This window comes from Leuresthes tenuis, unplaced genomic scaffold, assembly GCF_036924035.1.
Source record: "Leuresthes tenuis unplaced genomic scaffold, fLeuTen1.0.hap1 SCAF_13, whole genome shotgun sequence".
NCBI classification, from domain to species: Eukaryota; Metazoa; Chordata; class Actinopteri; order Atheriniformes; family Atherinopsidae; genus Leuresthes; species Leuresthes tenuis.
In genome coordinates this window covers 17,687,246-17,708,914 of record NW_027325367.1, presented here as the reverse complement: position 1 = coordinate 17,708,914, position 21,669 = coordinate 17,687,246, and the positions used below count along the sequence as shown (strand labels likewise).

The 21,669-nt window shown below is 44.2% G+C and overlaps 1 protein-coding gene across 4 annotated transcripts in view; it reads right to left on the bottom strand.

The window, feature by feature from the left end:
- runx2b (RUNX family transcription factor 2b) overlaps positions 1-14,645 on the bottom strand; it is a 44,199-nt gene extending 29,554 nt beyond the window's left edge. For 3 of the 4 annotated variants that reach the window (XM_072362367.1, XM_072362370.1, XM_072362371.1), the window contains exons 1-2: positions 14,026-14,645; positions 13,689-13,812 (exon numbers count right to left, since the gene is read on the bottom strand). In XM_072362367.1, the coding sequence (XP_072218468.1) occupies positions 13,689-13,746 (58 nt within the window). In that variant the 5' untranslated portion in view covers positions 13,747-13,812; positions 14,026-14,645. Of the gene's footprint in view, positions 1-13,688; positions 13,813-14,021 lie in introns of all 4 variants that reach the window. The other variant, XM_072362368.1, reaches the window with a different exon arrangement.
- Between the last annotated feature and the right edge of the window lie 7,024 nt (positions 14,646-21,669).

The following is a 21,669-nucleotide window of genomic DNA, read 5'->3' as shown; positions in this document are numbered from 1 at the left end:
CTGTCGAGATACCAAGCGACTAATAAAAGCTTCTGTTCTCTTTCCCACTTGGAATGACAAAGACAGTGTGAACGGCTAATATGTGCTCACACCCGCCGTTCGTAATGTTGATAGCAAACGAACAACGCAACAGCGAAACACCTCGTGAGGACAGATAACCTTGCACACACACATTGAGCAAAGGAGGAAACCCACACACTCATTTTAATCTTTGCAGCACTGATAATCTTAAGTACTGTGCAAAAGTGTTCAGCCATCCTTCATTCTTTAAACATCCTGGAACCTAAATGGAAACAGTATATAGAGAAAAACTGAGTTTGGACGATTCTAACGAGCTTTGAAAGTCAGTATTTGGTTTGAGGATCTTTATTCTTCAACCTAGTCTGAATCTGCTCAGACAAGCTTTCAAGTCATTTTCTTTAAGTGGTCTTCAGGAATAGTTATCCAGGCTTCCTGAAGGACATCTCAAAGCTCTTCTCTGGGTGTTGGCTGCATTTTGCTCTGTTCTCTGTCAAGATGATCCCACACTGCTTCGATAATGTTGAGGTCCGGGCTCTGGGGAGGATTCATCCTTCCATAAGACCTGTTGCCACTGATTTTCAGTCCAGTTCTTGTGTCATTTCTCAGCCTTTTCTCCCTTTAGGAACCAGTTGTGCGTCTTTGCTTGAAACAAAGTTTAAATGGGCTCTTTGATAAGTTGATTGTTATATGTAAACCCAGCACCCACTCATCCCTTGAGTTAGGGGCCTTTTTTTACGCTTCAGTGATTTGAATAGGCCAGTTTTAGGTGGCTTAACAAACAAAAACTCATTCCTCTGAAAATGGTCAGGTACAAGGACTGGACTGAAAATGAGTGAAAAAAGCAGCCAGTGGCCATAAAGAGAAAAACTTTGAAAGACTTTCATAAAACCTGGAGAACATTTGCTCATGACTGCTTTAAAGGTTACAAGAAAGTCTGGCTGCTTGGAAGGAAAATATAAAGAAATGAGGGGTGGCTCAAGACTTTTGCACTACACTACGTTGCTGTCTCTTAGCACCACCCATCCTTGCTCCTTCTCCTTTACATCAGCATATACTGCAGGAAAAGTATCCTCATGTAAGACTCAGGATTAGGGCTCCATTTCACAGTTGTGCATTTTTCAAGACACTTAATTATAGCTTCCTAGAGGAGCCTGGTGACAAGGCCCATGCGTTTGCAGCTCTAACGGGATGTTTCCATGTTTGGCAGACCACCAGCCAAACGGCCTGCCAGCAAACCAATCAGGGAGCCCACCGGGGTCGGCAGCAAACCAGCCAAAGAACCAGTCCACCGGCGAATCAACCAGGAGAACAAACACGAGGCCGCAAAACGAGCTCGCCGATTAGTGAACCAACCGGAGGATGATGACGGGTAGAAACTTTACTCCTCATGACCTCATCGAACACAACGACTCATATCTACGCACTGATCCCAGATCACAGCTAAGCCCTTAATGACTGTTTGTGACCGAGCCCGTGACATCACCTTGAACCGTTGGGATGAGGACGGCACGTTCTGCGGTGTGTGTTTCTTTGTTCACAGAGCTGCATTAGACTTTGAGATGGTTGCAGTGGCTGTGCCCTTTGGGCTTTTAGCGTATGTGTCTTTCAGCAAGAGATGCGGAAAGAGTCTGCCTGATATTTCACTCTGTTTTAGAAGAAGGAGAGAGCAGCATGGAAAGAGATGGAGACATGGAGGGGGCGGCTGCTCGCTGCTTGTGGCAGGAGGGTGGAGAGGGAGGACGGGAGGAGGGGTATAAAGACAATTTCCTCTCTGCTCTTATTGCTCTGACTGTCTGCCGCCTACTGCCTTCACGGAGGTCCCTAATTGAGATCACTTGTACTTAAAAATAGGAACAAAAAAGGAACTTCTGCGGCCTGGAAGATGGAGAGGAGAAAATAAAGCAGTAATATGTGATGAAGGCTGCCATTAAAAAGTCCCAATGATAGATCTGAGCAACTGAGCTGAGAACTCTCCCTGCGTCTGCCAGTGAACCTTCAGATGTTGACGTGTCACACACCACCTGCTGTCACTGTGCATGTGGAAGTGTGTTTATGTGGGTTTTCTTTGCGTGTGCGTGTGTGCGCGAGGCTCTTTCAAGGGGTAGGGTGACAGTGCCTGGGGTTGTGGCCAGAAACACGCCAAAGAGGAGGGAGTTCAGTTTTTCCACTTTTGCATGCACTTGTATGTATTTTGCAGTTTGTGTTTACATAGCTGTAACCGAGCATTTGGCCACCCGTCTCTATGCAGCTTTTGCATCATTAGCCTTTCTCTTATTAGTCCTTCACTTCAATTCAACCGTTCCACCAATCAAAACCTCCCCTGCTGCACCCTTTCCTTGACTCAATCCCAGAGTGTCCTTAAAGCTGTGCTGGTTTCCCCTTAAAAACATCTGTCACTCAATCACATCTGATCGTGCCATTAATCAAACTACGAGCACCACTCCTCGGAGACCAGTTTGAAGGACTGGCTAGAAGGAAACGCAGCATATCCAGCAGTGGTACCGGACCACGGCTGGGAACAGGAACCCTGTAAAGAGCGTTTTTCTTGGACTGAGACCCTCTGTAGGTGCTAAAGACAATACAGACACTAGGGCTAGGCCAACATTCCACTTTACACTTTCCCCTTCCTCTGTGTATTTCACTGGTCTACTTCCTCTCTGCAAACTAGCCGGCTAGTATCAAAATATTTATAGTACATCTGCAAGACATGCGGTTCTCATGTATCCAAGACCGTTTAGGCCCGTGTTCATTATGCGAGGTAAAACCAATACCAGATTCACAGAGGAGTATTCCTTTCTGTTGTCCCTGTCCGTGTAGTATGACTGAGGATGATTTATGTGAGGTAAGGACGCACAGGAGAGACTGATAGAGGCAGACAAGCAGTAGCCCAGACGAGCATTCGCAGGGGGGCTATCAGCTGTCACTTGGTCATTTCCAACACTGCAGTTTGGAGACTGGATGGAAGGGCAGTGGCTGGAACGAAAGAGGCGGAAAAGGAAGGAGACAGGCAGAAAGGATGTGTATGTATGTGTGTATATGCATGGAGCTAAGGTGGAGGAATGCATAAGTGCATTGAGTCCAAATTAATGTACGAAGGTGGAAAAAAGGGTCTGATGGGAAGGGGAGGTAAAGAGTCTGTCATGGATGCTCAATTGCACACAGACATAAACGTTTAACCGTAGAAGGAGTGAACCGACGTCTGGAAATGCCCCATATACATTTTTAGCTTGGAGCGTTTAAAATTTGTATTAAATTTACCATCTGTTTTGTTTGGCTAACATCACAGCTTGGGTATCATGAATGGCCCATGCAGAAAAGTCTAAAAAAACAAATAAAAAGAAGCCCTGGTGCTGCTTTTCTGCTTCATTTCTGGGGGGTAATCAACATCAAAACTGTCATCAAGTCAAGTGAATATGTCCAGTATTGTGACAGCAGCCAATCAGATAAACAGAAAAAGTGAACAAGCAGCCACCGTACTGGGCGTGCGACGAGCACCAGCACTCAACTTCTGAGTATTTGCTCTCCTTCTCTTTTTCCCAATCTCTTCCTGAACACAGTCCAGCTCGGAGCAAATCCAAAACACTGAGGCTGAACTCTGCAACCTGGAGCCGTACATACTAGTTTGAATTCCAAACCATTCACATGGCAGAGTGGCCCCAGGGAGACTTGGCTTGTGACCATTTTGAAAGGTCTTGGATGTTGCATCTGACCCTCACTGAGCTGAATGAGTTAAGTTGAGAGTGTCAGTCCTGACGCAGCTCTCTCCCAGATTGGCATTTGCCTCAAACTGTAGCCTGTAATTACACTGAGCCCATTAGGCCACTGGTCAAAAATGAGTCACAACAAAGTCGGGGTGTGGAGAGAAAAGACGAGCGGATGGAGCTCACTTTCACTGCCTGCAGCCTGAGATGTCTTAAGATAAAATCAAATGCAGTAATCTTTGGAAAAATATGGGTTGAACAAGGAAAAACCACCTTCAAAGTCGAGAGAAATTTCCCATATTTTCCCAAATTTCTCCACATTCAGCATACATATAGAGGGTTTCATGTGTGCTCTGTCTCCAGTTGAGACCCGGATGACGCCAGCTTTACGGTGCCAAATTCTAGTCCCGAACAGAGACTCATCGACTGCTGGGTCCCACGAGGAACATCAATTACATTGTGAAACGCTGTCCCTCAAACACAATCTATTCTGCGGTGTTGCGTTATGGCGAAGCTGAGAATTTGAACGTCACACAACGAAAAAATATCCCTCCCTGGCAACGGCCTTGTTGGGATGTGGTCTCAAGCTGACAATTAAATTGTCCTCTCGGAATACACTCTGGAAGCACAAGATTTATGGCGAATAATTTAGCGAGAGCTGATCATCTTAAATATTTTAACTGGATTTTATGGCATCATAGATCACTCTGATATGTTCGTGCATCCTCAAGAGACTAAAAACTGTCCCCAGTAGTTGCAGAACTCATTTACAGACAATTAAAGAAGCCCTAAACAACCCAACCTCTTCTCACTGAATGATACATTATTCTGGCAAAACAGGCAAGCATCTGAAATTTCTCCAACCACAAAACCTTATCATATAGCTCCCTGAACCATCACTTCAGGTCACAACTAGATGGAACTACTGACTTTTGCCAGTAAAGAAAATCTTAGAACAATAAAACAGATACACGGTAAAAAGCTGTAAACATTAAACCGGTGTTTACATTGCAAGGGATTCTTTTTCATCAGTAATAGTCTCACACTGTGAGCCTGATGATTGGGTAATATTTATTATGGGCCCTTGGGGTGTGCTTCCCTCCCAGTCTCTCTCATGTCTATAAAACCTTCTCCCTTCAGCCCAACTGCAGCGCAGACAAGCTCCCAGAGCCTGATTGCATATGTGCTTTTAATGTGTGCTTCTATAGCGCCTTTAATGTGCATAGGTCATGTGTGCATATGCGCGTGGGTGTGTATACGTACAGTATGTGTGTGTTAGCAGTAAAAGGGCTGGCTCTGAGACTTTGGTTAACCAGACTATAATTTGGAGGCCCGGTGAAGACTCCCAGCAGCCTCTCACTGTTTGTTTACCAGAGAGACCAACTCTACTGTTTCTGCTGCATCTGCAGGGTCCAGCAGGAAAAGGGCGTGCGTATCTGTCAAGCTGTGTGTGCATGAACACCGCGCAGGTGTGTGAAATTCATGTGAAAGTGACGGCCGAATAGGTAAAGATAAATGAGTCTGTGCGCTTATAAAGACCATTTGTACAACATGTCTTAAACGAACATAGTTTCTATGTTTTTACAGAACCCGTCATTCCAACTAAAGGGCTCAGACATCCCTAATTGCCCTGTTTTTCTCAGATATCTTAAAGCTACAGTGAATCAAGGTTAATATACATAAGCTGCTCTTTCTATCCTGGTAGACAGTCATGAATAAGAAAACAAAAAAGATCCCAACTTCACACAAAAAAAACACCCTTGCACTAGAAAGTGATTGTCAGCAAAAAAAAAAGAATGCTTATTTTTGTTTCTGCTGAAACTAATCCTCCTGAGACCAAACAGCTCGCTCTCTGTCCTTTTTTTTTTTTCTTCTCACCAATCCTCCTCCCAAGCAGGAATAAGAAGAAAAACAATGCAATTCAAAAGAGCGCAGCTCCTAGCCTGTCATTTAGCTGTAACTTTGAATCATCTTTGCTCTGTGTGAGCTGTTTTTCTTCACAGACACACACACAGAATTGTTGCAGCATCCTAAAATTCCATCACGAGAGAGGAAGAAAGACAGGAGGAGGAGAGGAGCTTTCAAAAATATCACTATAATAAAATATTCCCGCTCCCATGGGTTTCCTCCTTTGCTCATTCAGCATCAGGAGAAGTGAAGTGGAAAAAGCCCTGTGATTGGCCTCCGTCCATAAGGGAGAAAGGGAGAAAAAAGCGAGAAAGACCTATTTCTTTTGGGGAAAGACGCAGAATAGAAGGAACAGAGCAACAGTTGAAGGAAAACTTTTAACAGCAACAACAAAAGCGACTACAGACGACTGTAAGAGAGCAGCTGTCTGGGTGAGTGACAGGATTCAACTCCAGACTGGAAGCCTGCGCCAGCTAAGATCAAGCGGCACGTACGTATATTGACTTTGATCAGCGGGGAGCTGCTCGTCGAAGCAGTGTGATTGGATTGAATGTGTGTAAACTGGAACAGCTCAGGGATCAACAAAAAAACAACAGCTTAGTTCTCAAAAGACATCAGGCCCAGTCAGGAAAGTGCTTTCAAACAACCTGAAATCTAACATAGGGGATTTTGCAGTTTTGTAACATTGCTGTTCCAGCAGAAATGGTTCGAAAATTCTTTTTTCTCCCCCCACAAGCAAGAGTTGTACAGACTCCAGCAAAGTTGTAAGACAGAAAGTGCCACCGCTTTACATCAACTTCCAATTTAGCATGTATAAGAAGCAGATTAACATCACTATATTTCCTCTGGTGAAGTCTAGTACTAATAATATTCATTAAGTATTCATTTACAAGTAAGTCTCTTCAACTCACCCATCTGCTGAAGGCCATGAGGTGCAACAGAGACACAGAAATCTAAATCTAAATGTGGGTACTTTTAGTTTCACGGTGGAGTTGAAAAGGTTTAGACGCTTTAATAAAAATAAAGACGTTATTGTACTCATTCTGTACGTTGTCGAGACTTTCTTCCTTCCAAAAAAACGACCCCACGGGTCGATTGCTAAAGACGGAAATAACGACTGATAATGACAAATATGTGACCTCTAGTGGCTGCGAAAAGCAACTGCATGTGAATCGTCAAAATGGTGTCCATTAACGTGTCGGTGGCGCACTAGAAAAAAATGTATTTAGGTCCTTTACTTAATGTTTATATAACCCCAACCAAGTACTTTTGATTTCTTATCCTAAGCAAGTGATGTTTTAGCCTAAACCCAATCAAGAAGAGACAAAGTGTCGGCACAACATGTTGGGTTGACGTATTTCTACTGCAACTAGCGAAATAGTGTCTATAAAGGTAACAGAGGCAAAGTAAAAAGAATGTATTTTAGCCACAGCCATACTAATCAAGTAATGCTACTGCCTAAACCCCACCAGGAAGTGATAAAAGTCATGTTCTGTGATGTTATTGACTGAAATAAAGAAAAAGAAGTTGTTATATTTGGATTTAAAACTCACTTGCCATTGTTGAAAAGACTGCAGATCATCTGGAAGCTTGTTATTCATATGTAACAAGCCAAAAGGCTGAAGGGCTTTGCATTAAATCAAAAGGAGTTGTTTTGATTTGAGCTATTTGGTCGTTTTGATTGGAGTACTTGGTGGTGGCGTTACATCGGAGTGTAGATAAGTAACAGAAGAAAAACCTGTTCTAAAAATGAGGCACTTCATGTAACTCAGGAGCCGTTTCTTCTGTCAGAGAGAGTAACTTCTGCTGGTGTGGACTCTAGCTTTTATAACTTTGCAGACCTTTTACATGCAGAAAAAGTAACACACAGGAGAACCAAAAAAGTGCAACATGTAGTTTTGAATTTATATTGTCAAGAATGAACCTTTAACAAGTCTTTATTTAGGCTATAATTACAGCTTTCAAATACCTTTTAGTCATACAATGTTGGCAAAAGAATTAACAAAAATTAAAATTTCTCTCTTTTTCTTTTTTCCTTTTTGTCCTTTCTTTCTTTCCCCTTCCCCCTCCCTCTCTTGAGGCCACTTTACAAATGAGAGCAACCATTTTCTAGCTTCCCTTCTCTCCCCAGAGACTTGTCAATATCAGCTACACACACCATTCAAAGTTCAAAGACTAGCATCCCACTAAACACACCTACACACACTCTCCTGGCCCCCCTTGTGTCCCTGGGGCATATTTCATTTCGGTGTCTCTGAACACATTTGAATAAGCCTCCATGCTCGCGTGTGTGTGCGCCACAGGTGGTACAGCGCTGGTGCCTCTGATTATTGTGGTGACCAAAGCATCGCTGCCCCATCACATTTGTCATCACCTCTTTCCTGAAAGCGTGGGTGGGAGGGGAAGGATGAAGATGGGGAGTTTAAAGGGAAGGCAAGGAAAGGGAAGAAGGGAGGCAAGGGGGGAAAATGACGGTAAATGGCCACCCCCACAGTGCCATATGGGAGGTGGTTTGAAAGAGTCAGTTCTATGCTGTGCCTACTGGACGCATCATAAGTCCAAATAAATCCTCTTCTTTGTACCTCTATCTTTTTTCCTCTGTTTTAATGCATCTTTCACAAATTTTTTTGCATTCAAATTTCTGCCTTAAAATGAAACAACAAACGTGCAGCCTCCTGACGCCACACACACACACACACACACCTTCAGAGTTGTCCGGCCACCATAAAAGGCTTGTGTGGGCGTTGCTGAATGGGTGGGCTCTCTGATTTTCAGGTGTATTTGATCTGTTGTGTTCACACCTCAACGCTGGCAGGAGGCCCCACTGCGTGGGCAGGTAATTTGAGCAAATTAGGAGATGGGGCCTGTGTGCTATTAATGACACCCCACACCCTCTACTGCATGTCCAGCTATTGTTCTCTCACTTGCACACACCTTTCTTCTCTTCCGCCCCCGGTCCCATCTGCGCCTCCTGCTCAACACCCACCCTTGGTCCTTCCGAAGGCATAGTGTATGGAATGCACACATATAAACATATAGTGCACATGGGGGCGGCAGGAAGGGGGGGGGGGATTGGTTCCAGGTGCCAGTTTGAGTGAGAGCATTAATCAAACGGATAGATCTTGCTGTCTACACACCTTTAACGCATACACACTCAGTATAGTACGCATATACAGTCTTAACTGTGCTATTCTTGCACAGTTTACTAGAAACTTTACTGAATGCCACATACCCAAACCACCTTTAAAAATACCGAATTTCCCCACAAGAGTTTTTTTCAGTTTGCTGAGTGACAAATTTTTTGTACGAAGAAAGTTAGCATCAACACCCCTGTAGACATGTTGCAGCAAAGGTTTACTTCTCCCCCCTGATCGCTCCACTGATGTGTTGCCAAGCTATTGATCACAGGCAGCTCGGTCTAACTCATCTTGCTTCACCTTCTCCTCAAAAACAGAGCAAAAATCTCACGACTCTGTGTTTACGCTCAAGCCGATTTGTGTTACATCCTGTAGGTAATCAGATTTTGCTTAAAAAATAACTTCAACCAGCTCTGCTCTTGTCACGATTCGCTGGAGAGTTGGTTTATATTTTTGGGAGTCTTCATGGCCGGAGTCAGAGGGGACACCGCATTCCTTTCAGATTAAACTAACAAGGCGCAAAAACTCGCCCTTTTCTCTGGTGTGGGGAAGAACAGGTAAGGCCTTGTGTAGGTGCTGTGGCCGCGCTCTCACTAACGTCGTTGCAAGCTGAACCCAAACACTCCATATTTCCTCAAGGTCGAAGCAGGGGAGCATGGAAGCCGTTTTGAAGGAAGGCGAAGGGAAACAATGATGTTCAGCTCTCCTGTGGTTTGAGATTTCTGTATCAGCTCTGCTTTAAACCATCTTCTGAGTAAAATAAATCAAATAAAGCAAGAATAAACAGAGAAGGAGGGACACCACACAGAAAGAGCAGCATGATTTAGGTCATAACACTGGTGTTTTGTTTCATAAGGATGAACTAGTTCCAAGATAGACCCATTTTTAAAGTGTTAGGTAGTTACTTCCTCTCTGAGGGCTTATATCGGATAGGAGTAATTCGCCCAGCATGATGCCATTGGAATGGATGAGGGGCTGCAGGATCTTGTTAAGTGTGAAAATAGCAAAGCGCCGCATTAAAAGCTTCTCTGGTTCACACGATAGCATTAACCAACCCGGTAATTATGGTGCATTCAAAAATTATAGTTACGCATGGCATGCGTTAGAAAAGCTTCCCAAAAACATACAACAATTTGGCTTTTATACTGAGTAAAAATGGCAAAGATCTTAAACGTTTGCGCTGATTTATGAGAAAACTGAATCCGACACGAAAAGGAAAGATGTAAGCACTCAGACTGTTTAACAAACAGGATTTTTTTGTCTTTTATCAATACTTCAAAAAGGCAGAACTGAACTGAAAGAACAGTAAACTGGCAGGTCAGCCTATGATAATATTGTAATTAGTCTCACAGCTACTGGATATGGGGATAAAACGAGGGGCTAGCACACACTTCCTCATGAGTATTTGCACTAAATCCTCCATTTGTTGTTGCAGTCTCCACATTACAGGGATTAGTGTAATCTTGCTTGTTTCAACAACTTTTCACTGCTTTACTTCGACAGATGAGAGGCATATATTGCACATCAAGCACTAGTTTAGAGCTGGATGGGACAGCAAAGTGCCGGAGCTTACTTTAAATTAGTCGTGGGAGCAGTTTTCTCAAGTATAACACATAACAGAAATGATTTATATTCAACAGGTACTTCATTCGCAGACTCAAATAAAGCTGTTAGTGTTCGTTGTCCTGAGCAACATTCATTACCCTTTAGAAATGTTGGAAATGGCATAAAAGCTCTCCAAAAAAAAGTGGAAACGGTAAAAATCACAGCTTATAGTGTTCCAGTGACACTCTCTTTCAGAGCTTAATAAGAGCTTGCAGTCTATTTTTAGCCACAACCTGCCCACCATTCACTGCACGCGCGTTTTGGTGAAATTACAGACCAATTAATCTATCTTTGATTAAAAGCGCTCTGCACCTCTCTGATTGCTCTCAGGAATCATGAAGACTAATGCGAGCCACCGGCACTAATAACTACTAATAGCTGGCACAGCTCGCAAACACAAACAGCACAATTTTACTCCGTCAGTGTGACCCTGCTGGGGATTAAATAACATGTTTGCCTCTGAGGTACAATTAAGCCGTGCTAAATGGAGCTGCTTTGAGCCTGGAGTCGAGGGAAGAGTCGTCGCTGCACAGTAGCAGCCAGTGAAGCGCTCTGACTTTCGTGCCCCACACCCCAACCCCTCCTGGCATTTTCAAATTACCTATTGATGAGTGGGCTTCACGTCTCTCCCTGGCCGGAGGGAGGGAGAGGAGGGAGGATGTCTGGTTCACTTTTAAGATGTCTCCAAGAAGCAGGCCTGTGGTTAGATCTAAGGCAACACTTATGCAACAGAAGCTGCCTTTCTCAGATGCATATACGGTTTCCCTGCAAATTATCTGAGATTTTCTTTGGGGAAAGTTTTCCGCCTGGAGTCTTCGGATATTTACCCACGTCGTCCCGCTTCGCGTTTCACCGCGCTGATTTGGGGCCTGTCTGTACGAGCACTTTTTCTTTTCTCCACTGCGAGCGCGCCACTTTACTGAACAATAATTGCTCCCATGACTTAATTGTCTACATGTAATTAAGTTTGTAATAGAGAAAATAGGCACTTAAATGTTCCCCAGAGAGGCATGGTGGTTGAGTGGGTGCCACACATGGTGGAGATTACTCTGCCCTCTCCATCTGATCCGCCAGCATGAGCAGTTATAAAAAAGAAAGAAGAAAAAAAAAAAGATGGATTGAAAGCAATTTAATGAAAATTGCCTGATGTAAATGCCAAGATATATTTTAATGAGCCCCCTTTTTCTCAATTTGGAATATTTGCCCGCTCCCTCAAGTCAGCTCAATTTATTGCTGGGACTGTTTGCTCAGTCCTAAATTAAAAATGTCCTTAATAAACACAGATATACAGAGCCAATGGAGCAATGAGGCGAGCACTAAACAGGCTGATGTCAGACAAAGGAAATCAGAAAAAGCATGGCAGCAGAAGAATAGGGAGAATATATGTAAGAGTATTAAAAAAAAGGTCAAACTTGCGCTCAGTTTTATCAGGTTTGTGCACAAAAACCGATTCAGTTCATTCTTGAACTTTACGCTCAGTGTCGACAGAAACACATTTATCTATGATGTTTAATGAACTCGAAGCTTTCTGTCTGACCAAAAATATTCAAGATGCCAATTCGAATTTTTGCCAGTCCTGACACAGCACAGCGCACTACTGTACATTTATTTATTCAGATTTATAAATACAGCAGAAAGAGCCGGTGGTCTTGAAAAATCACACTGCTCCGTCAAGGGGACTTTTTGTGGTTGCACTGACAGATTTACAGCCCAGATGTTCATAAACAGGGGCAATGTCAATGAGGCGCAGCACAGTATCAATCAGCAACACGGCGAGAGGACTGATCAGTGATTATCTCCCCTTGGAGTATCTCTACCTGAACATCTGCACTCGTCTTCTCCTCTGCCTCTCTGCCTGTATGCTTTCAATTTCCTGCTGTTCTGCTCCTCTCCTCTCGACCCCCCCCTTCAACCCCAAACCCTTGAGACACACTGAAAGGTCGAGGGGTTAAAGCGGTAATAAGTGGCAGTGACTGTTAAGAGGACGCTCGCTCCGTCCCGGCTCTCAGAGCGCATTAGGAGCCACCCTTGCTTCTGTGCGGAGCAGCTGCGGCTGTCCACGGAGCCACTTCTCAAAAAAAACATCTTCTGAGCGTTTGATTTGGACAGGAGGAGCGGAGCAGGAGGCAGAGGGGAGGTGGTGGTGGTGGAAGCATGCAGGATTTGATCAAACTGAGCCCGTCTGCGTCTCGTGTCGCATGGGGATGAAATGTTTGAGTTTGCAAATCCACCCGACAGAGCTAAAGCGTCACTTATTTTGCAGCTTGGATCAGATGTGCATAGGGGCTGTCACAGTAGGATGCAGCAAACCCAAAAAGCAGAGGCCGCAAACATGAGCACGCAAGCTGGCCTTCACAGGTAGATGAAAATCACTGCTACTGTCCACACCTCTTAGATTTATTTTGGTCCTATTGAGTACAGAACAAAGCTCCTGGTTATAGAACTGGGAAGAAAAAAAACGATTAAATATGGGGAACAAAAGTTTTTTAAGTACAGAAAGTGCAACTCTTGTTTTTGATTATTTTAATTATTTGTGCAGAGCCAATAAATCAGAATAAAGTTCATTCAAATCATCGATCACACACTTCAGCCATGAATTCACTGACTGACAGCCGACATGGATCAACTTCTTACTCAATCTGGATTTGTGTCAGTGGATTAAATGCTCCCTGGCGGCTGCGGGATTCGACACTGATTAATTAACGACAGCAGTGCGACCGAACAATTTCAGGAAGCGGTTACAGATCTCACTTGGCAAACTAATCAATACTTCTTCTCTCTCGCACAGAGACACCAAAAGCACATACAGCCCAGCAACCCCCCACATCTTGTTTCAATGCCCGACTGTAAACTCTCTTGTGCAGCGTCTGTTTACGTCTGTCAAAAATATTGCCCCCGCTTTTGTTTTTGGTTCCGCAATGGCATCGCTTTGTAAATCTAAGCGCATGTTGCACAAACATGTCATCTCCTTCTCGCAGAAATATTTATAAACATCACATACTGGAATCTCTGAGTGCAGTTTTTCTTTTCTCTTTTTGTTTTTTTTTGTTTTGTTTTTGTATTTGCACACCATAAAAAGCCTTGATGATAGTTGGGTCTCTCTTCCACCACAAATGCTTGGATCTTGATAGCAGTGTCCTCAACAACCTCAGATGATCCTCTCCTCTCATCTGGACCCAAATCCCTCCATCAGATCCAAGATCTCTCCATTCTTTACACAAACTATCCAAACCTCAGCACTTGACCACCCCGAGTCCTCCCCGTGACCCCGCACCCGACTCCAGACCCCATCATGGACCAGCAAAGCGGTACTCACCCCAGAAGAAGTTTTGCTGACATGGTGTCACTGTGCTGAAAAGGCTGTTAGATGCCATAGCTGCCTCTGGTTCCAGCAAGCCCCACTTTTGTTCCACTGTGGTTTCCGTGACCCCTGACACGTCCTAAACCAAGAGCATGCAGCGTGTCATGAAGGGAAAAAATGGAAAGCCATCCACAAGACATGCTTTTACGTATCAACTATTCGGACGACCACAAGTAACAACCAGGTTTGGTTTTATAGAAAAAAAAAATTGCAGAGGCAAATATCGCCTTTGCGGATAGATCAGATGGTGTCGGACTTGCTTGCTTGGCGAGTGTGGTTGGAACGTACTTACTCGCTTAGCGCCGTCCTTGTGACTGGTGCTGGCCCGCGACGATTAACCATTTACACTCCAGGTCACCCTCAAACACCAACCCCGAGCCGCACGTCTGTGGTTCTGTGGTTGTTTGGGAGGCAAGCAGAGCCCTCACACAACCAAAAAGGCACCAGCTTTAAAACTCGTCTCTTTCCTGCCCTCCATGTGCCGTCACTGGAGACCCTGGGTCACATGCCCTCTCACGTCATCACAGCACAGCAGCTGAGTGGGACAGCCTACCGTTGTGGCTTTCTTCCCTCTCCTCTGAGTTTTTTTTCTCTCTCTCCTCTCTGGCTCCCCTCCTTCTCTCCCTGCGCGTGGTTCAGCAGCGTTTCCAGGCTCTCTGGGGATCGGGAGTCTGATGCTCCCATGAGTCAGGAGGCTTCAGTAGGGGCAGCTTGTTCAACCGCCCATGCCCCCCTCAGCATATGGGGAACAGCGCTCTCTCTGCCTTGCTCTCCCTTCACTCTTTCATCCCCCTCCCTCCTCTCTGTGTATGTCTCTCTGACTCCGCTGCTCCTTCCCTCAACTCCTTTAACAGGCTGCCGAGCTGCTCCTGTCTGCCTTTGAGCGGGGAGAGCTGAGTTTGGTAAGATTTGAGGGTGTGAGTGAGGAGCGAATGGCTGGCTGGCGGTGTGAGACTGGGTGTGTGCGTCTGAGTGTGTGTGTGTGTTTGTCTGTGTAAGCATGTGCAGCAGAAAGAATGGGGAAAGAGAGAAAACTGAATGTGTGTGAGGGGAAAGCGAAGGTGGTGTGACACCGCTTATTTACAGAGGAGTGTGTTTGAAGAGTCGCCTGCATTTATCCTCTTTTTCCCGTCTCGCACGTTGCCGTGTCACAGACAGTAGTTATGTTATTGTGTCATGCTCTAATAGCTGTGTTTGTGCATGTGCATATCCAAGCCTGCAGTGCCAGCTTTTATTGGCTCTCATGGCAGCGAGAGACGGAGCCGATTCCTGTAAGAGGCCATAGATCACGGCCACCTGTCTCCCCTGCTGAAGAGATGCCTTCGCACACAGTCTCGTAAACACTCCAAAACACACCCACAAACACAGACACCCCGCAAAAATAGAAGGCCCGCCAACACGTAGAGCAGAGCAGGCAGGTCGTGACAATCAGCAATGAATCACACACGCTGATTCCCACACACCCTCACGCATCCCAGCAGAGTTGGTGTTTGATCAGCGATCGCAGGGCTTTGTTACAACAGATCAAAAAACGCAGACAAGGTGTTCGTTCAGAAGCAGAGGAACGCGTGGAATGAAGCCGGGAGCTCCGTCAGATCTGAAAGTGTTAAAAGTGTCTCATCTTGTCACCAGTCTGTAGGCATGTGAGTGACTAAGCAGTAAAGAGTAGAAACCCCCCTCAGGCTTCTTTCTTTGGATTGTCTTCTTGCTATGTGAAACTCTCTACCTTCTAATCAGTCATTACCATCAATCAATCAATGCTTTTGATTTATAGGCTGTGATTTAAATGGTTTGAAACAAGTTTTCTCATCATATTCAGCCAACCATCAGAGATGATGAAGATTTGGTAGCCGGTGGTTTCCCTAAAACTTTGTTCTAAATTGCTCTTTTGTTATCTTTAAAAGCTTGTTAAAATCATGAATAATTTCTGCTCATCGATGACAGAAACACACTCATCATTATCAGCGGTTTTGTCTGGGTGATTTGATTGTTTGTTCATCCAAGTGCCCACAATCGAGGTTAAATAAAGCTTGGATTTCAATACAGCTTTGAATCAGCTTCCAATTATGTCAAACATTCACAACAAATTGGAGTTTTTCTAGTTGCAACGTCCTGATGGCTCAAAAAGCCCTCTGATGGCACATTTCACAGGAGCCGTTTCTTCGTGTAAATTATCGAAAGTGGAACCAGAGAGAACTTTTCACACTGTGTGCTGTGGCTTATTCAAACTGTTTCCGAATCTTCTAAATGTGAATTTGGAGCACCTTGTTGCAGACTTACAGACATGTCTTAAAACCAAACCATATTAGGAGGCAAGATTCGAATAACCACGAATTTATGACCTTGTCTTTTCACATTTTGTTTTCAGTGATCCTTTCGCTTTACAATGTTATGAAATGAAGATGCCTAACTCAAAAGGATGAACATTTGCACAACACTATAAAAAGATAATGTTAGTGAGATGAAAACCCATACTGAACTCATACGAAAGGGAAGCTCTCAAATTCACCCAGATAATGCTGTGAGGGGTCGAGTTACTCCGCCATGTAGACGCTCAATTAGACTCCAACTGGCTGAGGTGCTCTGGGCATGCGCCTCACTTCCTGTTCCAGGAAATAACAGAGGAGAATCGGTACACGGAAGAAAAAATTGGTAACAACAAAGAATAACCATACAGCATAACAAGCAGTACAGCGTACGGCACTTAAAAAATGTATTGAACTGTAAAGCTGTCCAATTTAGGACAAACATTTTTTTGTCACTAGCTATGGTGCAACAGGTCTACCCGAAGAATTCCGTTACTAACAAGTTGAAGAGGAGGGATATTTCCAGCAAGCAATGTGGTGTCGAACATACTTCAGTACACTGCAGCGGTCCAATTAAACAGCCAGGCTTAACTCTAACCGTAACTGAACTTGGCTGGGCGTGTAACAACTTAGTTGAGTTGAATATTGAGTCTTTCATGCATAAAAAAGGCATCTCCTTCAAGGTATGAACCAGTGTTGTGTCTACACATAACAGTCAACTTTGTCAATGTGTCGAAAACGTAGCAGTGTAACAACAAAGGTGCAGAGACTGTAAATCCTTTTACTTTGCTTGTTGTTTTGCCCGCTGCAGCTTTCATGTGATGCGATGCCAAGTGATGGCCAACCATGTGCATGTAGGGTTAGCAAGCTTGTTTTTTCTACATCTAACCAACCAAGACTAGCAGAGGATGTTCAAAGTGAAAAGTTTTTAGGCCATTTTGGGTTGGAATGGAGCTCAAAAGTCGGTTTTGTAGCACGACCGATAAATTCCACCCTACATGTTGCGCAATATCAGATTTATGACAGTCCAATGAAAATCAAAACGTAGGCCTGCAGTGATTTTTCTGACCCCAGGAAGTGTAGTAACTTTACAACATTTGAGCTTTTATTGTAAAAATGCTACATTTTCATATCCTGGAGTGAGCGTGGGTTGATGTGAAATCTTTGAGAAATGACATCATATCAGTGATGCAACATTAAATAAAAGTGGAGTCAAACTAATTCAAACCTGTATTTTTAAACTCAGGCGATGAGAAGATATTAGTAAGAAAAAAAAGAAATGCAATCTCATTACACCAACAGAGTCTGAACCCTTATTTGTACTGCGACTAACCTTATTATAGGTTTAGAAAAAAACGGATGAAATTCTACAGCACAACAGCATTTCCACAAGTCTTTACCGCCTTCCTTATTTTTGTGCTGTGAAACATTTTCCTTGGCTCACTGCTTTGTAAATATTTGCTGTCTAAAACAAGAACAAGCCTCTTGAGCAGCAGTGCTACAGAATCCTTTGGGAAGGGCTATTCAGACCCTGCAAACACACCGAATATCGCTTAACACACACGGTACCTGTTTCCATTTAGAGTTTTAATCGATCATGTCAGCCGTGCCGTTCACCTTCAGTCTAAATATAAAAACTCCCCAAACTATTTTCACAGGGTCAGTGATAAACTGTTCGACTTCTTGGAGTCTGACTATATCAGAGGTGGGTTTTTTAGGGTTAAGTTTTGTACTTGATATTGAAGTTTTTCAAGAATAATATTTAAGGTCACGTCTAAACATTTTTAAGGTTACTGCAAACGGATGCTTTTCTGTCAGAGGCATTCAACTCCAGGACAAAGTCCAGCCCTGCTGCGAGTTCCGCTGAGCCACAATAAATTACACGCACTTTGATGGGGATGTAATTTGCACATCATGATTGAGTTTAAAACATAGAATGAAAATTAAGCAGAAATGTCAACCCTCTCCCCCCTCACATGGCAGGAAACTTAGCTTCTTGGGTGGCATGGCATGTGATAAACAACCTTGATGGTTAAAATCTGAACTGTGATGATGTTGTATAGTCTCAGATATCACTGCATGAATTCTTTAGGAGCTCCGAAGAGCTGTTCCCCCTCTGTGATACAGTAACAAAGTTTAGATAAAGCCCTCCAAATGTTGTTTTATCTTGCACAACTGTCGGTCAGGTCAGTGGTTCAGCTACCTTAAGAAAACCACAGCAGACTTTATCCGGTCTCGAAACCATGACTCAAATTGCTTCTCTTGTCCGCAAGCAAGTATGTAAGATTCAATTCGACTGCTTCCACGAGTTATCAAATCTGGAAAATAGCGAAAAAAGGTTCGGATTTGGCTTTTTCTAAAGAGTCAGGCTTTTGCGACAATCAACAGGCCAAACATGTTCACTTGAAACAGAATGCTGACGATGGAAAACACAGTTGATGGTTTGAACATGTCCAATCATAAGGCCCACGTACATAAGCAGATGAAGGATTATTTTACAGCCTCTCATGAGGAAGAAAAAATAAAAAACCTGCCACTGGTTTGAAGGCTTCATTTTGCTGTAGAGACAAATTTGTTATATATGTACTTCTTGCTGTAAAAGAAGAAAAAAATACGTTTTTATGTGAGTGGTAATAATGTTGAGAGCTGAAATATGATGTGGAATATAATAATGCATTCATTACTGGTTCTCCACTGGTGGCCGCATACTTACACTTGCTGTAGCTGAAGAGCCTGGCCGTACTCTGAGCTCTGGCCAAGGTCTGCCCTGAGGACTGTGGTTGATGGCCCACCCTGCCAGACACTTTCTCTCTCCTACCACCCAGGACCACACGCACACACCTTGAAATGGACTCGCGTTGTTATCACAAGCTCTCACAGAAACATAATAGAGGTATCATGTGCTGGGACGTGCGTAAAATCGAATGTGCGCGATGGAGAGCAGCTCCTTTCCTCGCTTTGTCACAGTAGATGCCCTTTGCAGACGGCTGTTTTCACAGAAAATTATTTCTCACAGCCGAGTATTTCTGGAAAAATATTAGAGGATAATGATACCTAAGATGAGTTAAAATTAAACCCAGTCTGAGGCCGCGGAGCTGTCTGCATTCGTCTCCCCGTGAAGGCTAAAAATGACGTGACATAATTAGCCCCGAGCAGACATTACACACGTGGAGGTTTTGGAGTATTAGAAAAGGAAAGAGCTTATTAATAGACCCTTTTTTTGGACTGTGTTGTGTACTCTCTTTGGCGGGGGCATCAGAAGGGGCCCGGGTCGGGCAAACAGGCAGGTACAGTGATTCACTTCAACAGGCGACATCTGTAAAACGCCAAGGTAGTTTACACTGCGGCCGAGCCCGAATTAACGTGCTTTCATTGGAAACAAACACCACTTTGCAATCAGCTTCTGTTGGCCGCTCTGCCCCTGCTGTGAACGTAAATGTCTCCTTAGGGCGGCCTCTGGGGCGCAGGGATGAAGCATGGAGAAGTTCACTGCAACATGGTCCAAAACCCCACGGAGGAGCCGAAACTCAATCCACTCAATCCACGACGCCGTGTCGCCAGGAGGATGTTGATGTTCTGTGTGAATTGTTTGGTGAGGTACGGTATGGTATAACCTTAATGAAAAGTAGATATTTTCCTTCAGGAGTCCAGCAGTGGTATCTAAATCTTCCAGTGACTTCGAGCCCTTTCTTGTGGTGTCTGGACAGCTGTTTTTGGAGTCACAGCTTTGAGGGAAAATAAAGTAATAAGGGGAAATGTTTAATATCGAATGGCGCGCGCACAACCCAAACACACATTAAAAATAGCTCTCGGAGTTGTGATTACATAAAAAAAGGAGGGGAGTCAGATCATCGGTGGAGGCAGCGATGAGAAAGCTGTGGCTTTACCACCGGCAGACTGTGCCATTTCTCCTTCTTTTTTTTTTTTTTTTTTAAATTTTCCCCCTTTCCATTCCTCATTTTAATCAAGGGTCCGGTCCAGGATAAACAGTGCCTACCTACGCTGCAGTTCAAACAGCGAGGCCCGCAGAGACGCGAGCAAAGATTTCTCAACGTTCACTGACAACTTGGTTTAATCTATGCGCTAAGTGGATGGAGTCGGACCTGCATATATCTCCTGTGATTTGGCACACCAGTCGGCCGCTGGTCCTGCTGTCTGGCTTTCAGACGCCATGCTTGCCTTAAAGGTGAGGACAGGTTCAGCTCGGCTACGTTGCTCCTCCATCTCTGCTCGGGCGCAGTGGGGCTGGTACAGAGTGTTTCTGCGGCCGCTGGGAACCCTGTCATTGTGTGGTCAGTTGTCAACAGCTGAGAGATTTTTACAATATAATAATAAATGTCAGGCCGGGGTCAACAGGGTTCAAGCTGCTGAATTGCTAAGTCAGCACTGTAATGACACAGAACAGGCCATACAACTCCAATACAAGGCCCGAGAGTCACATGACTCCCCCGGTGACTCGATGCCGTCACTCCAGTCAAAATGTCAATAACAGAAATGACTGTGTGTCATAGGCGACCAGTAATAAACGAACGCTGCACTGCGCCATGACTCAAATCCAAGGGGTCACGACAGCCAATCACAACCTGAATGAGCTTACAGATGAGCTGCCCCATTACGCGTCTCAGACACCCAGTTTTACACGCCGTGGAGAACAAAGTATGCTTGATGAAGGCTGACAGCTCACTGCAGAAACAAGCCATTATACGAGGAGGAGTTCGACACTGTGTCACTGACAATGCGGCAAACAAAAGGCTCTGTTGTCTTCTTTCAGTCGGTGGGTTATTTATTTTATTTTTTTCTTCCCTTTCTTCTGTGGGGCTTTTGTGATGGATAATTGCCCTCCTCTCATGATTTCATAATGCTCTGACTGGTCTTTCAGTCCCTGTGTAACACAATAACAAGATATAAAAAAAAAAAAAGAAAAAAGGAGGGAGTCTAAATCTGAATTTCTGATGTTGTTTAGAAGTGTCGGGTTTTTTTTCTCTTTTTTTTCTCTTCATTGTGGTGTATAATTTTAGAAAGATGTATGAGATCGAACCAGTCATAATAATACAGCCTGGAGCACAGGCCTGCTCCCAGAGTTCACTGCCTGCATTGTCTTACTATAATCACTTTTAAAAAGAGCACACATACACACAAGTGTCCCATGGTTTATGTCTTTATATTTTATACCTAACCCTAACCCATTGCTTGAGTATCAAATTCATATCAGATGGGAGCCTCTCAATTCAACCTTGGTTTATACTGAATCCAAAGTTCAATCGACAGTGTTTAGGCTTGTGAATGTAGCGTCATTGTTTTATAACCATTAAAACTGTTGAGCAGTAAAGTTGTTTCATGTTCCTGAGTTGATATTTATCACCTGCACCCCCCCCCCCCCCCCCCCCCCCCCCTTTGCTGACAGCAGTAAAGTCTGCAGAAAACACAGTACAAATGAGCGTCCGGGCTCGACTGTAAACATTGTTCTCCGCACAGAGACGACCGTATGTGCACAGAGAGGTAACCCCGGGGCGTTGTGTATTAGATGCTTGGCAGGTATGCAGTCTTTACTCTGAGTCAGCAGAGATCAATCCAGGACAAGCCAGCTGAGGAATGTACCCACTTCACATGAACAAAAAAAACACACCCTC